Source organism: Mustela nigripes, chromosome 13 (genome assembly GCF_022355385.1).
Source record: "Mustela nigripes isolate SB6536 chromosome 13, MUSNIG.SB6536, whole genome shotgun sequence".
Classification (NCBI taxonomy): domain Eukaryota; kingdom Metazoa; phylum Chordata; class Mammalia; order Carnivora; family Mustelidae; genus Mustela; species Mustela nigripes.
In genome coordinates, this window is record NC_081569.1 from 6,146,209 (window position 1) to 6,162,821 (window position 16,613).

Below are 16,613 nucleotides of genomic sequence, written 5' to 3' on the forward strand. Positions count from 1 at the left end.
GGGGAGCTCCCTGGAGTCGGGTCTACAACCGCACAACTAAAGGGCACGGGGGCGAGGGACCTGGAAAAGCCGCACCCGAGCCAGGCAAGAGGAAGAGAGGTTCTACCAACTGGTTGCTGAGCCACAACCCTGGGGCTAGTCACCTTCCAGGGGTTCAGAAGGTCACGAGAAAGACCCATAGTAAGAACTTGTGTCCTCACCCCCATTCTGGAAAGGTCTGCCCCACCTGTGTGCCAATGTGGGGGACTCCCATGTGGTCTGAAATCCACAGCCCTTAGTGTCGGCCGTGCCGGCCTTGCCTTTTCCTCGGGGGGGGGGGTCCTCCCCGCCCTCCTGGGCTGCTCCCATCGAGGCTACCCACAATCGGGGGGCGGCGGGCGTCCCGCGCTCTGGTTGGAAGCAGGCACTGACCTCTTCGGGTTCATCTGCCTCCTCATCCCGGAGAACCATGTCCAGGATGTTCCCTTTGATCTTGAAGTCTCGCGAGGTGCTGAGCTTCATGTGCTGCATCAGGTTCACCTAGGACAGGACCGGGCTGTGGGCATGTTCTCCTCCGGCCAGAACAGGCCCCGCCAGCAACGGCCTCAACAACCCTTCAGTTCCTCCTTAAAGCGCACACACCCATGGCCTTTTCCCAGAGTTCCCAAGTGATAGCTGAACTCAGGGCATCAGACCACGAGGAGCAAAGAGAGAGGGTTCTATTTTCTTTCCCACCACTCTGTGCTGCTTCAGTCTGCGCAGCCCCTCCCAGGTCCGTGGGAACAGTGGCACGGCTGTGTGTGTTTACCTTGGACTTCTTCGAAAGGTGGATGAGGAATTTCTCATACTGCTCAATGGCGAAGATGAGATTAGGGATGGGCTTGGTTTCTCGGAGAACTCTGGCCTGCAGGGCAAAGAAGGGAAGACCTGAGTTTCAGATTCAGAGGTTTCTGAAGTGTCCTCTGAAGCAGTCGGCGGCAGGAGAAAGCTAGTCTGTCTGCCAATCAAACACAGGGTTCCTTATGTTCTGGTAACCTACGATTTCCGGCAGTTAATCTCGTCAGAGGACTGGAGAGAGCACTGAATCCCCGTCGATAATCCCCTGGGATTTACGGTTTTGTAGACCACCGGCTGAAAGAAGGGCCTCTTGGAGAAATCTGGTTGTGTCCCTGACCTGATACCCCAACACCAGGAGCTCATTCTGGTGCACACTGCTGTGTTTTTTTAATTTAATAAAGGCCACGAATGAGGATTTGGGGGGGAAAAAAAAAACATGACCTTGGAGATAATTCTGTATCTGAACATTAAACTTTTATTTTTCTCAGGCCCATGTCTTACAGTATGATGCACTGTCAAACCCATTTAGCTAGTCCACTTGGTAGGCATCTCGGTTTTTTCAGGACTTGCTTTTACAAACAACACCGCTAGGACCCTCCTGTACGCGGGCTTCTAGCCTCCACTCCTGTGGGAAAGGGCACGAGTGGGGTCGGAGCTCCTGAAATTCGGCAGTTGCCCCCAATGCTGCGGACGGGACCTTTGCCAGCAGCGTCCTAGAGCGACCTCGTCCGTGTTCCCGCCCTGCCCCTTTCATTTCCTTCAGGGAGCATCTACTGGGCTCATTAACTTTTCCTAAAACAACTCCCTCCCAACGAGAATCCTAAACCATTGTCATTTTTAAAGAAAAAGCTTAAGATGTTCGAGGGCTTCCTAAATAAAATATGTGGCTTTTGGTTCAGAGGGAAAAAACGCTCCTTCTGAACACAATCTGAGCTGAGCAGCAGCCCCACACACGTTTCGGTAAGAGCGTTACGAGCTACAAAGCACATGGCCCGCAGCTGACCAATCTAGGGCTCAGTACCCAGAGTTGTTTAACCACCGCCACTGCCATGACCAAGCGCAGGGCATTTTCATCCCCCCCAGGAATTGCTACCCGTTTCTGCAGGCTCCCCCGGCTCTGGACAACCACTAATGTACGTTCCATCTTTCTAGATCTGCCTGTCCTGGACCTGCCCTGTAAATGGAATCCCGCCACACGTGGGCTCCCAGGGACTGGCTTCTGTCCCTGCATGCAGTCACAGTTGCCCAGCACCGTGTCTGCGAGTGGCAGCTGCTTACCATGGCTGTGGCAACCGCGGCTGCTTTCCCCTTCTTCTCTCCTGTACATTTCAGGCTCTGACTTTTCTTGTTCTAAAGACACAGAAACAGATTCTCTCATTGCCGGAGATGATGGTGGTAACTTCCTAAGAATGCGATTACGGCAGAATATGGGGGGCCTCGTAAGGGGACCAAGTCTGGGCGAAGAGAGAACCAGCGGCAGATGCTGGAAAACGGGGAACATTTTGTAACGCTTTATGATCCTCGGATATTTTGGGGGTCTTGTTGGGAAGTTTACAATCTTGCTCTTAGTACTAGCACATGGAAGTGAAGGCAGGACTGACTGTTCTTACACCAGGCCAGCCAAAAGGTTGGTGACAATGGGGACTGTTAGGATGGCAGCAGGAATTCGATTTCCCCACGGGGCAGTTGGCTCCAAGGGTTTCCATGAAGGAGAGGAAACCAGAGGTGGCTCCCAGGGCCTTTCGTCTTTCCACTTAGGGACCGCAGACACGTCTCATGTGCCATGTGGTTACAAGCTTGAGGAAGGTTTAAAGATTCTAGGAACACATACCTGTGTTGTCAGTATCGCAGAATAAAGAGCTTATTCTGGGCACAGAATAAGGGAGCCGAGGATAAGGCAGCAGAGAGTACAGACCCGCACCGCATGTGAGCTACACGAAACACGGGCACTTCTACCTGAAGGGGCGTTCTGTGCCTGCCTGTGGATGAACACGCCTGCCCCACGCCACAAGTCAGAGAATGAGAAACAGAGACCTGAAAATGGTGAGAAGTGTACCACTGGAACCACGGGAGAAGCAGGAGTCCATGTGGCATGTCCTGGAAACTGAGAAATGGCAGGGACTCGAGAGGGGCTGGTGTGAAGAAGTCTACTTTTAGCTTTGGAACACAGGGTAGAGGGCGAGGCCCTTTGAAGAGAGGGGCAGGGAGGCTGCCATAGACAGAACTCTGCTGAAACTCCTTCAATCAGTCCCTGTCCACTGCCCATTCCTGGTGATTCAGGAGGACTAAAAATCCCAGCTGGAGGAGGTATCTTTTATTTATTTATTTATTTTTTTTTTTTTTTAAAGATTTTATTTATTTATTTGACAGAGAGAGATCACAAGCAGGCAGAGAGGCAGGCAGAGAGAGAGGAGGAAGCAGGCTCCCTGCTGAGCAGAGAGCCCGATATGGGGCTCGATCCCAGGACCCTGGGATCATGACCTGAGCCGAAGGCAGCGGCTTAACCCACTGAGCCACCCAGGCGCCCCTCTTTTATTTATTTTTTATTTTTAAAGATTTCACTTGTCAGAGAGAGCACAAGCAGGGGGAGTGGCAGGCAGAGGGAGAGACAGACTCCCCGCTGAGCAGGGAGCCTGACGTGGGGCTCAGTCTCGGGACTCTGGGATCATGACCCGAGCTGAAGGCGGATGCTGAACCAACTGAACCCCCCCCCACGCGCCCCAAGAGGTGTGAAGAGGCAAGCTCGGAGCAGGACGCTAAGGGGTTTGCAGTATTGGTTTTCGTTGCTTGTGTCCCACTGACAGAGACCCAAGGCTGTGCGGGGGAAAAAAGAAGCGGCTTTAAGAGAATAACAGCTCTCTGAATCACGTGGGAGATGCAATCCTGGTTTCTGGCTGAGCTGGAATTAAAGGAACCAGAGGCTTTTTGCCCAAGGTTGCTCACGAAGCACGTCTCACCGTCCGAGGAGAATGTCTGGCTGTGGATCAGCCGACTCGTGTATGGCTTCCAGTCAACCGCGGGTGCGGCTGGGGAGGGCAGCCTGAGAATTAGCGAACTGGTTTCTGTGTGATGCGGGGAAACAGTCTAGGAGAAGCCTGGAGACTCCCAGCAGACAGTGCTTGAGAATGGGCTGAGAAACACCAACTCAAGGCCCTCTAACAGCTCACACGCCCACCAGCGTCAGCGGGTCCTGGAGCAGGCGCTGGCCAAATCCAGTCCCTGCTTGTCTTGTCCGAGCCGCTGCCCAGGCGGCCTGACCTGCCCCTCTGTCACGACGGCAGAGGCGGGCAGCGTAACCGACCACAGCCTGCAACGTTTACTCTCTGGCCTCTTAGAGAAAACGTCTGCTGACCCCTGCCGTGGGGCCAGACTTCCTGGGCTCAGTGTCTGCCTCTGGACTGGCTCTGTTCTTTGCATTCGCCTCTCCTCCTTTCCAGTTGCTTACACTGGGCAACTCCTGACTCACGAGGTAGTGAGGAGGATTAAGGGGCTGAGGGAGAGAAGCCTGACCTAACGCCAGGCCAGGATCCTAGAGAGCCCGGGGAAGGTTCTCTGCGTGTTCGCCGCTCTGGTAAAACGAATATGGTCTTACAGCACTAGTTTCCAAGCTGTACTCTTTGGACTGCTATTCTGCCAAACGGCACTTGTTATTTAAAAAAGGAAAAAAAGAAAAAAAGTTCTTGAACTTGAAAAGTACACGGAACGTATTTAATCAGCGTGGGACCTCTCGGCCACTTTGCTGTGCTCATGAGTACCGTGAATCTGCAAGGTGAGAAACATGTACAGGTACTTGCTCAGACTCCTCCTTTCTGAGGACTGTCTCAGTCTGTGCAGTTAACTCTGTGAAATGGGGCCTTCCTGGAGACGGGGAACTCCAAACCTAACCAAGGAGAGGAGGGATACATCCCCTATTCAGACAAGAGACGGGTCTGACAGGACGGCACCTACGTGAACATTTCTGAGCAAGCATGCACGCGAGATTAAAGGAGAGGCCAGAAGCAACAGCTTGGTGAGAGCAGGCCTACGCTGTTGCCAAACGGGAGGCCTGACCCAGATCGCAAGCGTGGTACAAAGGCAAGATGACAGAACCTTAGCTAGCAGCGCACGACTCGGAGCTCCTCTGGCCCAACCCAGGTGACCGGCTCCTGGGTCACGGATGCACCAGGGGAGGGGAGGGAACCCCCTTCTGGCACAGAATGAAACAGTTACCGATAGGAAGATGCGTCTGTGCACAACCCAGAGGTAGAAAGCACGTGGGCACCGCTACAAAGCGGTCCCAATCCACCGCTGTAACAACTGGTTCTGGACTTTTGGCTGAGGTTGACTCAGTGCACATCTGCTCGGTTCGGTGAAGATGAGTAACGGCCCGTGATACTCTTCACTCGACCTGGGACTAAGTGGCCTCGGGAGACCGTGGGTCGTCATGTATTGAAGCCACAGGGTCTCAACTGGAGGTGATTTTGCCCTTTTGGGACATTTGGCAATTTCTAGGGGCATTTCTGGTTATCATAACTGGGGGCCGCTACTGGCATCTGGTGGATAGAGGCCAGGACGCTGCTAAATAACCCAGAATGCAGGTTAGAGGCCGCACATCAAGGAATTATCTGGCTCAAGAGATGTCCATAACGCAGAGGCCTACAATCCCCGTTTAATAAGCCAAAGTAACAATCGTCAGGTATGACAAGAACCTGGTGGGATCTGTGACTGGCGGACACTGAAAATTCCTCCTAGTCCTGCAGGAGCCCATTACTTTCTTCATTTAGGAGGAGGAGAAAGGGGTCTGGGCACCGGACAAGACTAGCCCACCTGCCCTCCACTCCGTGGAAGGGCTGGGCCCCCACGTACGCGCACCATCGGACGTCAGCCTTCACGTGCCCCCTGCTACTTTACTCACTCGCCGCAGGACAGCCCACGGCTTGATTTAGAATCAATACAAACCAAGTCACAGTGCCAGCAGGCATGTTCCTTCCCTGCTCCAAATGCCAGCTGACCACTTTCTCCAAATTAAGAACTTTTTTCTTTGCATGACTAAAGGTTTCTTCGCTGTAAATACCTCAAGCCTTGGCTTCCACTTCCAAGTGAAACCTTTGGTTTACGGCAAATAGGGAAGAAACTGCATGGACACTGGGCTCCGGGACCACGCAGCCCCCCCGGAGACACAAGTCCCTTCCTCCAGGCAGATCTATTCCGGTACTGAGTCACTTACCTGTATGTAAGAAATGAAAGAATAGCATAGGGGGGTCAGATGAGAACCGGACAGTTTCACCTGCAGCAAAAGACAAGGAAACCAACGTAACTGCAGGAAGGGACGGCTTCCCCCATTCCCAGGAAAAGCATCTTCAACTCACCAGCTTTTCCATATTTTTCGGAATTCCTCCGGCGCTCTGACACACCTGGAGATACTAACCAAAGATTCCCAGATTAGCTGACATCCTCGGTCAACGTCCCCGTCCCCGGACGCCTGCAGCAGAGTCACGAGCTAAGGGAGTGGGACTCGCTGCTGGCAGCCGAGGGAAAGGAAACAAGCTCGCACATTCATGGAGAATCCTAGCACTAGGCTGCCTCTGTTCCTTCCTCAAAGCTCCTGAGCCTCCCAGTCACAGACAACGAACGAAGGGCTTCCGTTTCTGACTCGTTATCTTACTGCCGTAAAAGCTCTTCAGGCCAGTGGCTCCTGCATCTAGAAAACCAGTGACTTTCCTGTTTTTCCTTTAAAAATGCCAGTAAAGAGAAGAGACTTTCAGTATTTCCAGCAGGGAAGTTTAAGAGACACACCGTGTGGCCAGAGCCGCACCTTCTGAGATGGCCATGCTGCAGCTTGGGGACACCACACGGCGGTCTACCGTCCTTTCTGGGTTGTCTAGGCCCTTCTAGGTATTTAACATGGATCACTGCTAGAATCAGAACCACATCACCCGTGCCTACTTCCTGCTGAGTGTCTGCTGAGGACCACAATTATTCCAAGTGCAGGAGAAGGGTTCCCTGCTGACAGACACTAGAGAGCATCAACTCAAACCCAGGGCAGAACATGCCTCGCATTTAAAATTAATAACCTTTCTCCTACCCATGCACCTGACCTGTAAGGCATTTAACACCTACTTGTTAAAGGAACAAAATAAGGAATAAACACCTCTTTAGTGCCCAGACTGGTTTGAAATAGTACCATTTTGCATGCAATGAAGTGTCTGCTGAATTCTACAGCCGTAGATTAGATTAAGTCCTAAAGAGGCACTCACTCTCAAGCGGATGCCACACACTTAATGCCTGCCCCCCCAAAAGGATGGGGGAGACCTCTAAAAGAAGATTTAGAATTACGCCGTCAACTGCTATTTTTTCCTGGCCTTTGGAGACACCCGCCACCCACTGACCAAACCAGAATCAAACCACAGCCTGCACAGGGGTAGGCAAGAGCTCTGCAAGGGGGTCTTCCCCCGCGGAGAGCGGGGCCCTGGCTGGGTCTCCAGCTGGCTGGGGCGACAGGGCAGGAGGGACGCGGGTCATCTCCCGGATACTCACATATCTAACAAGTGCTGTGAGAATGGTGTACATTTTGCAAAGGTCCTTTAACAAGATGTCCACACAGCTGCCCGATGGCAGGGCCGTCTGTACGAGCTCATGGAAGAAGGTAAGCAGAGTTCCCAGCTGCATGATGATGGCTTTCTCGATGGGATGATGTAGGCGGGTTGCCTGAGAGGAGGGCTCTTCTGGGGGGAAATGAAATTGGCGCACTCAAAACCACTGACCTTATTTTCTAGTTAAAGTGAAGGAGATGTAGAAATCTACTAAGCGTGATGAAACGGGAAGTTTTTGCGGACAACGAGCATGCAATCCATCATGCACAGTCAATCAATAGCCCTTCTATCATAAGCCACACTACCGTCTACTTTTTCCATCGCACTGGAAATCCGGCTCAAGCCAACTAACAAACGAGCTGCACTTTCCCCCGCTCCCTGGCTTACGAGCTGCACTTTTACGCAACCTGGATTTTACACAATCTGGATTTTACGCAATCTGGATTCTGGGGACCCGCTCTCATCACAATCCTTGTGACTCCACCCTGAGCGCACCTTACCTGAGACAATTTCTTGGCTCACTTGTCCCTTAAGCTTGGTGATCAGCCAGTCCACTTCTTCTAGGACTTTTTCAGCCTGACTCAGAACAAGCAACTGTAAAAGAAAAGAAGGCCTGGCATGGCTCCCTGCGCGCAGCTGTTGGAGCAACAGAACCACCAGGTCCGTCCAGAAACACGAGCCACTACAGTGTGCTCTTCGCAGGGAGAAACATGGGAGGAATGACAAGGCCGTTTCCCATGGCTTGGTGGTCCACACTTACACACACAGTAGGAGCAGCTGTTCTCAAATTCACCATCGCGAAGTGGTCCGTTTTCTCTACCTCTACATCCTGAGGAGGCAGAGACAGAGGAGATGGGATTGCAGGAAGGCTGGGCCCCGAGCTCCAGCCCCAGTCAGCGTGTTGCAGCGAAGGCTCGCTGCCGTACCTCGTCTATGTCTCCGAGATGCCCATGGATGTCCTGGGACAAGTCACGCAGCAGGGTGACGGGACTCTTGTACAGAACGTGGAGGCTGAAGAGCAGATTCATCAAGCCCTTGCAAAACGAAGGGTCCTCTAAGAGTGGGAAGGAAAGAAAATGAAAAGGTAAGCTCTGACCCAGTCAGTCTTCAGGGGACAGGGGGCCTAACCAGAAATGCAGCCTGTCGCGTCCCACGTATGCTATCCCAGCACTGGACACAGTCGTCCAAGGCAGCTCTCCCACAAGCTACACTCCTGTCCACAGGGCCAAACAAGGCAGAGGTTTCCTATCATTCTCCGGTCACTGTTGCTGAGGAACTAGTGCCCAGATCAAGAAACAAAACACTACCAACACCTCCAGAAACCCCCTCCTACCTCACTTGCCCCAGCAAGGCACCTGCTCTCCTGACTTCTACCATCACATCTGGGGTGTCCGATTTTGAACCTGATCCAAATGGACTCATGCGGGAAGCATTCCCTCTCAACGGGTCTGTGCAATCCCTGCGTGTTGGGTGCTGGTGGCCTGCCATTCTCACAGCTGCTCAGGGTTCGGCTGCCTATGTGCATCGCCACGCCTTCACCCCCTCCACTGCCGACCAACACGTGGGTTTGTTTCTACCTACGGACACAGTGCGGCCGGGAGAACCGGCGGCCTGCAGGGCCCAGAGTGGGGCTGCTGGACCGTGAGCACACACCGCCCAACAGTCCTCCCGTTGGCTACACGAACGAGGCCTTCTGCTTGTGCTGAGTGGGAGGGCCGACCACTCTGTGTGCTTACCAGCCACGGGCATGGCTCTTTTTCATTTTGGTCACTCTAGTGACTGTGTAATGAATACCTTTCCTTTTTTTTTTTTTTAAGGTTTTATTTATTTATTTATTTGACAGAGAGAAAAAGATCACAAGTAGGCAGAGAGAAGGGGGAAAGCAGGCTTCCCGCAGAGCAGAGAGCCAGATGCAGGGCTCGATCCCAGGACTCTGAAATCAAGACCTGAGCTGAAGGCAGAGGCTTAACCCACTGAGCCATCCAGGTGCCCCAGTACCTTTCCTTTTCTAAATACCATTTGGAAATGATGATTTTACATAAAGCCTAAAAGGAAACAAGGAAGGAAACTTACCCTGGTTGTTTTCCTTGCAAATCTTTGATGTCCAGGATAACATCTGCACAAACTAGAGAACATTCAGATATTAAAGAAACATGCCACGAGACAGACAAATCTAGCTGTTGTCAGACGACAAGACACCTTTCCAATTTTCATCACCTGCCAAAACGTGCGCCTGCATCTAAGGTGGAAATCTACTAACAGTGTAAAAATAAGCCAAGAATGATAAGAATTACAAATCCTTCTCTTGTAATGCAGTAACATCTGACTCAATTCTCAAAGTCTGTGCGCTCATGAAGGGCTGAAGGTTCTGGCATCTAGGCTCTTGCCCTCTAAGCTTCCTCCTCCCACTCCCACCATGGTCCAGGGCTAACGCGCCTTTCCCTTTCCCATGCCTCACACACTTCACATCGGAGACATCTTTAAGGAGGTCAGTGTGCCGGGGAGATGCAGGGGACGAGAGTAAGATCTGGCTATGAAGAGAGCAGGATCAGCCTCTAGGAGCCGGAAGGCCAGAGGAGGCTAGAAAGGAGCAAGGGAAAAAAGGAAGCAGCAGCACCCCAGACGGAGTTTTCTCAGGTAAGGAGAGGAGGCTCTAGGTCTTGGGACAGCAGGGCCCTGCGCTGCCAGACGCACATTCGAGCTCAATTCAGCAGCTCTTTGGAACAGGTTTTCAGCCATAAAGGCAAAGAAATGCAGTACGCTTAAGTACAGTAATAACTCAAAGTTTGACCTCTTGGGGTAAAAAATAAATTCAGAGGCTAATTCTGAAAGGTCTCTGTGAACGGATGTAAAAAGGTCTCCAGAACACGGTGTTAAAGTAATAAGCAGGAGGCAAACAAGCTTTTGCACGAAGACGGACAGGGCTGGGAATAAGAATCCATGTTCATATTTGCTTCCGCAGGAATAAAGAAACTCTTGAAGGACACATCAGAAACGAAAAAGGTTATTTACTTATTTGGGCGGAAAGAACGGAGCAGGTGTCCGAGGACAGGGGCAGCAGGAAGACCGTTCGCTGCGAATCTTACCATTTCCGGTTCTCAAATGACAGGACTTTACTATCCATTCAAAATGAAACTTTAAAAAATTTGGGCGAGAGTACCTCAAGTTACAGGGCTAGGTGGTTCATGCATTTTGAATGAGAAAAATTATCCTGTATCTATGAGCCTTTCCAAGTCCATCTACTTTCCTCAAACCTCCCCCAGCCCGCTGCCCCCGTGGCTGTTTCCTTCCTCGTGTTCTGTTTGCTGCAGCAGCAGGAAACAAGGAGGCGGAAGGCAGAGCGGGAGGAGCGGCCGCTGCTAGGACGACAGAAATGGCTGGGAAGAGAGACTTTCTCTGGGCCACGGGGAGTAGGAACAGGACGCTAGGGCTGGCTTTGCAGCACTCCGGCACCGCCCAGGCTACAGTCCGCTCAAGACTAGCTCTTCTGGAGGCAAGGGCTCACGTGGGGAGCCGGTCTTCCTCACGGATCGGGAAGCAGATGTGGTCGGAGCACACAGCCCGAGGCATCAAGGGTGCTCTACGGCATCCTACAGGGGAATTGCTCCACAATGGATCAGACCTACAAAACGGGGCCCCTCTCTTCCCTGTGTGTGAGCGCTCAGGTTGTCCACGTTTCTACGGACGTGTGCTTACCTACGTGCACATACACACAAGCCATCTCACAGAGTTCCTTCTGCTTTGGGATTATAGTCACGCTTTCTGACTTAATCCCCTTTTGCTGAATTTCTCCCAAACTTCGTACCAGCTGACCTTGCTGAGAAGGTCAAGTGCTCCATGTCAGCTACCTTCATGATAATTCATACACTTTCCTCTTAGAAAAGAGCAAACATCAAGAGTGAGTAAAAACACAAGCTAAGAAGGTTGAAGTAACCAAAGATAAACAAGATCTTTTTTCCAGAGTGCTCACTGCTGACAAGGGTCAGGGCAGCGGCCAAACCAAGAGCCGTGTATGCTCATGCCCTCCACGGCTGCACGTAATTACGTCATGGTAGAAGCACCATATGAGAAAGGGTGCATTTTCCAGATCTTCTACTACTTAGAGATATAAAGAGGACAGTTAGATATATACAGTTGATCCTTGAAAACTACAAGGGTTAGGGGCACTGACCCCCTTAGCAGTCGAAACTCTATGGAGAACTTCTAACTCCTCAAAAACGTCACTACTGATAGCCTGCCATGGACCAGACATCTGCCTTACCCATCGTATCAGTTGTCAAGTAGCACTTATTCTGTATGTGGTATGTATTATATACTGTATTCTTACAATAGGTAGGCTAGAGAAAGGAAAAGGTTATCGAGAAACTCATCAGGAGAAAAGATATTTACAGTACTGTGCTGTATTTATCAGAAAAAAATCCAGGTGTAAGGGGACCCACAGAGTTCCAGCCTGTGTTACTCAAGGGTCAACTGTACGTCTAAGATGCAGGACTCCTGGCCTTCTGAGGGGGGCTGCCGGAGGGCTGCAGCAGCAGTGCTCCTACCTGAGGGGAGGAGGGCTCCAGCAGCTTGGACAAGTTGGAGAGAACAGTGACTAGCAGGAGGGCTTCTTTGCTGTTGAAGTCTTCCTCTTGGCTGCTAAGTAAGTTCAACAGAGACCTCTGGGAAAGGAAGGTACACGCGGAAACGTTAGCAGGCATGTTCCTGTCACGGAGAAGAGACATCTAGCCAGAGACTCCTAAGGCCGGGACAGAAAGGATTCAAAGCGATCAAAATCCCAAGGGGACAAAGCCTGAAAATAAACTTGGATTGAACAAGTCATTTCCTACCCTGTTCTCGACCCAAATCTGAGTGTTCCCTTGAAAACTATGGACTCCTCCTCCTCTAACCCTCTGCCAAATGGGCGTTAGGAATGAACAATGCAGTGCGCCCAACTTTGGAAGGCTCGTAACCCTCTGAGGCCCTCCGCGGACGTCGGGCATGGACGGTGCCCCGGCCCCAGCTCTGCCCCGCCTTCCCTTGCCCTGTCTCCCTCTCGCCACCTGAAATACTCTTTTATCTGTCAGCCGCTCTCCCCACTCAGGGAAAGCTCTCCAGGGGGAGGGATTTTGTTTTTCTCCTGTTACACCCCCAACACCTAGAACAGTCCCTGGCACATAGCAGGAGCTCTGTAATTGTATGTTAAAGAAATCCTCTGTGACAGAAGATCCTGATATTGTGACAACCACTGGTTAGAGACTGGCAGGCTTCACTGTCCGGTCTGTGCAATCCGACGAAGCCAGACCATACCACACGCATGAGGCAAAGACATGCTCCATACACTAATGGGCCCCCGGCCACCTCTTCTTATCAACTCAGTGACTCTCGGAGGCGACGGTGCCACAGGCCATTACCTTCACGCACAGAGCTATGTCCTGCTGGTTTGGATGATGACCCAGAAATCCCAACCTTCTCGCTCGCTGTCTGCCCGCCCCCACCAGCTGGCCCAGCCGACAGTTCCCCCGCAGGGCCCTCAGGCAAGCAGGGCAGCGTGCCCGGGCCTCCTACCTGGAACTGCCGGATCTGGAACGCTGTTCTGTGACTGATGCTGTCTTCCGCCTCTTCTCCCTCATTATCTGTGACATCTAGGAAAGGAAAAGAATGTGATCTTCTTTGAAATGGACGGACTTCCTATGCTTTTTTGGCCTTTTAACATTAAGCCAAAATTTTAGAAAGCCAAAAAAAAAAGTAAGTCTGGGGGCAGATTTAAATGTATTCCTAACGCTCTGCAATTTTGTAGCACTATCTTTCAATTTGCAGTCACGTGTAAAAGCCGGTAAATGCCAATTCTGAATCCACTAGATGTCACTCCTTAGCAACAAACATTAGGACTGCTCTCAGGTGTCCTCTGGTACATGAGCAAATAGAATCTAGAGGTTTGGTTAAGAAAGAGAAACCCACAGGAAGCCAATTTAGCAAAGCTGAAATGCTCACCCAGAGCCCTGAGAAAGTGGTGGGTCTTGGGCTGATAGAACAGTGACACAGCACCGAGGACCTTCTGCAAGCCCTCCAAGCACAGCAGGGAGATGCTCTTCCCTTTCTCTTTCTTTCCTAGATCTTCCACTGAAGTAGGGATGGAGGTGTATCTCCAAAGTAAGACCCTGAGGAAAAGAAAAGTGGTTAAGCAGAGATTTTATTTTTAAGTCAGCTCTACATCCAACATTGGGCTGGAACTCATGACCCCGAGATCCAGAGTCGCACATTCTACTGGCGGAGCCAGATGGGCGCCCCAGAGAAGTGATTTTATTAATGTCAGGTTCAGGGAGGTACAGTTTTATATGCCATAAAATTCATATCCTGTACATGTACCGTTCAATGCATTTTAACAAACTTATACAGTTGTGTAATCATCCCCACACCCAAGGTATTTCTGTCATCCCAAAAGCTCCCTTACACCGCTCTGTACCCCGCCGCCGATTTTCCAGTCACTGATCTGATTCCTCTCTATGCTTTTGTTATTTACAAAACAGCAGGTAAAAATGGTAGCTCTTCAGAGTCTAGTCTGCTACTAGCATGTGCTTCTGAGAGTCAGCCGTGTGGCAGCATGTGTGGGTGGTTTATCCCCTTTATGCTAAGTAGCATTCCCCTGCACACATGCACCAGTTTCTCCACTCAGCTGGATAGGATGTGGGAGTTGTTTGCAAGTTCTATTATGAACAGAGCTACAAATCACAAACCTTTATATGGACAGATGCTTTCACTTCTTTTGGGTAAATACCTAACAGTGAAATGTGTAGCTCATACTAGGTGCGTGCTTAACTTCTGAAGAAAATGCCAAACTGTTTTCTCAAGCGGTCGTACCTTTTTACATTTCCATCAGCGGTGTGTAAGAGTTCAAATGCCTCCATATCCATGATATTTTGGTATTGTCAGTCTTTTTGTTATGTTTTAGTTCATGAACGAATTATTGTGTGTCCTTATTTGCCACCTACTGGTCTTCTTTTAAAGTAGCTGTTCAAATACTTTGCCCATTTTTAAGTTTGGTTGTTTGCTATCTTAAACTTATTTAAGCTTGAGAGTTCTTTATATACTCTGGCTACCAGTCTTTCATTAGACATGTGCTTTGCAAATATTTCCTCATCTGTGACTTGTCTTTTAATCTCCTTAAGAGTGCTTTTCAAAGAGCACAGTTAAATTTCTTTTTTTTAAAATATAGCTTGTGCTTCTGGTGCTCTAAGAAATCTTTATCTAAAATAAGATCACGAAGATTTTTCTGTTTTCCCCTAGATGTTTTACAATTTTTGGTTTTACATTTATGTCTCTGACCCATTTTAAGTTAAAGTTAATTTTTTATGATGTGTGGAATGAATAAAGGTTCATTGTTTTGAAAAGTGGATGTCCAGCTGTTCTGAGGTGCTTGAGTGGCTCAGTTGTTAAGTGTCTGCTTTCAGCTCAGGCCCTGATCCCAGAGTCCTGGGATTGAGCCTGGCACAGGGCTCCCTGCTCAGTGGGGAGCTTCTTCTCCCTCTCCCCTTCCCCCTGCTTCTGTTCCCCCTCTCATTGTCTCTGTCAAGTAAATAAATAAAATCTTTACCAAAAAAAAAAAAAAAAAAAGGATGTCCAACTGTTTCAAAACCATTTGTTGAAAGAATTTTTTTCTCCATTAAATTACTTTATCACCGTTGTAAAAAACCAAATGAATGTATTTGTGGGATCTATTTCTGTTCTACTCTGCTCCTCTGATTCTGCCAATATGACACGATCTTAAATAAAGTAACTTGATATGACTTGAGAGCAGGTAGTGTGAGTCCTTTAACTTGGTTCTTTTATTTCAAACTTGTTTTAGTTAATCTAGGTCCTTACCTTTTCCACATAAATTTTAGAGTCATCTTGTCAATTACTAAAATAAAGCTTGATAGAATTTTGATTAAAATTGTGTTGAGGGCACCTGGGTAGCTCAGTTGGTTAAGCCACTGCCTTCAGCTCAGGTCATGATCCCAGAGTCCCGGAATCGAGTCCCATATCGGGCTTCTCCTGCTCTGCAGGGAGCTTGCTTCTCCCTTTCCCTTGGCCTCTTCCCCTGTTTGTGCTCTCTCGGTCAAATTAATAAATAAAATCTTAAAAAAATAAATAAATAAAATTGTGTTGAATCTATGGGTCAATCTGCAAAGAATTCACACCTTGACAATACTGAATCTTCTAATCTGTGGACATTTTTACATTTTACATAAAATCCATCTTTACATTTACTTGGGTCTTCTTTGTGCTCTAATGCTTGAGTTTTCATCACATAAATCTTACATGTTAGATTTGCAAGTAAGTTCACATTTTGTGATGTTACTGTAAATGGTCCTGTTTTTAAACTTCAATTTTCAATTGTTCACTGCTAGCATGTAAATAAAAATACAATTTTAAAAATACTGCCCTTGCTTTCTGCAACCTTGCTAAATTGCTCACTTAATACATCTAGTAGCTTTTTAAAAATGTCTTTGGAATTTTTTATGCAGACAACCATAATATCCCTGAAGACCCTATTATTTCTTCCTTCCCACTGTGGATGCCTTTTATTTCTTTTTCTTGTCTTACTGCACTGGCTATGCCTCCAGTATAATGCTGAACAGCAACAGTGAGAGCACAGGGGAGAAAGCATTCAGTCCGTTTAATCATTAAGTACGCTGCTGACATAGGTTTTCGTGGATTGATAAAATTCTCTTTTATTCCTAGTTTGCTCAGAGATTTGATCACAAATTTATGTTGAATTTTCTGCATCTAGTGAGATGATCAGAGTGTTTTCCTTTAGTCTGTTGATATGAATTATGACTCATTTACACATTTTGAGCCAACTTTGCATTCCCGAGAAAATATTGTGCTTAATTACATCATCCTTCTTACAACTACTGGGCTTAACTTGCTAATATTTTTTATATGTATATTCATAAGGGAAATTGGTCAGTTTTCTTACGATGTCTTTGACTGGGTTTTGCATTGGGGAACTGCAGGCCTCATAAATGAGTCAGGACATGTTCCCTCCTATTTTCTGGAAGAGTTTGCATAAATTGGTATTCTTTCTTTCTTCCTTTTTTTTTTGTGGGGGGCGGGGGGGGAGAAGGGAAAGGGAAAATCTTAAGCAGGCTACACATCTAGCACAGAGTCTGATGCAGGGCTTGATCCCATGACCCTGAGACCATGTTCTGAGCCGAAATCAAGAGACCGATGCTTAACCGACTGAGCCACCCAGGTGCCCTA

The 16,613-nt window shown here is 49.2% G+C and overlaps 1 protein-coding gene across 4 annotated transcripts in view; it reads right to left on the reverse strand.

Annotated features, from left to right (window-relative positions):
* Positions 1 to 16,613, reverse strand: part of FANCI (FA complementation group I) — an 85,849-nt gene that overhangs the window by 592 nt on the left and 68,644 nt on the right. For 2 of the 4 annotated variants that reach the window (XM_059371593.1, XM_059371592.1), the window contains exons 25-37: positions 13,362 to 13,528; positions 12,936 to 13,012; positions 11,933 to 12,049; positions 9,462 to 9,513; positions 8,315 to 8,442; positions 8,149 to 8,217; positions 7,889 to 7,982; positions 7,333 to 7,520; positions 6,165 to 6,218; positions 6,023 to 6,082; positions 2,095 to 2,166; positions 788 to 883; positions 412 to 519 (exon numbers count right to left, since the gene is read on the reverse strand). In XM_059371593.1, the coding sequence (XP_059227576.1) occupies positions 412 to 519; positions 788 to 883; positions 2,095 to 2,166; positions 6,023 to 6,082; positions 6,165 to 6,218; positions 7,333 to 7,520; positions 7,889 to 7,982; positions 8,149 to 8,217; positions 8,315 to 8,442; positions 9,462 to 9,513; positions 11,933 to 12,049; positions 12,936 to 13,012; positions 13,362 to 13,528 (1,282 nt within the window). Of the gene's footprint in view, positions 1 to 411; positions 520 to 787; positions 884 to 2,094; positions 2,167 to 2,600; positions 2,851 to 6,022; positions 6,083 to 6,164; positions 6,219 to 7,332; positions 7,521 to 7,888; positions 7,983 to 8,148; positions 8,218 to 8,314; positions 8,443 to 9,461; positions 9,514 to 11,932; positions 12,050 to 12,935; positions 13,013 to 13,361; positions 13,529 to 16,613 lie in introns of those variants that run through there. The other 2 variants (XM_059371594.1, XM_059371595.1) reach the window with 2 other exon arrangements.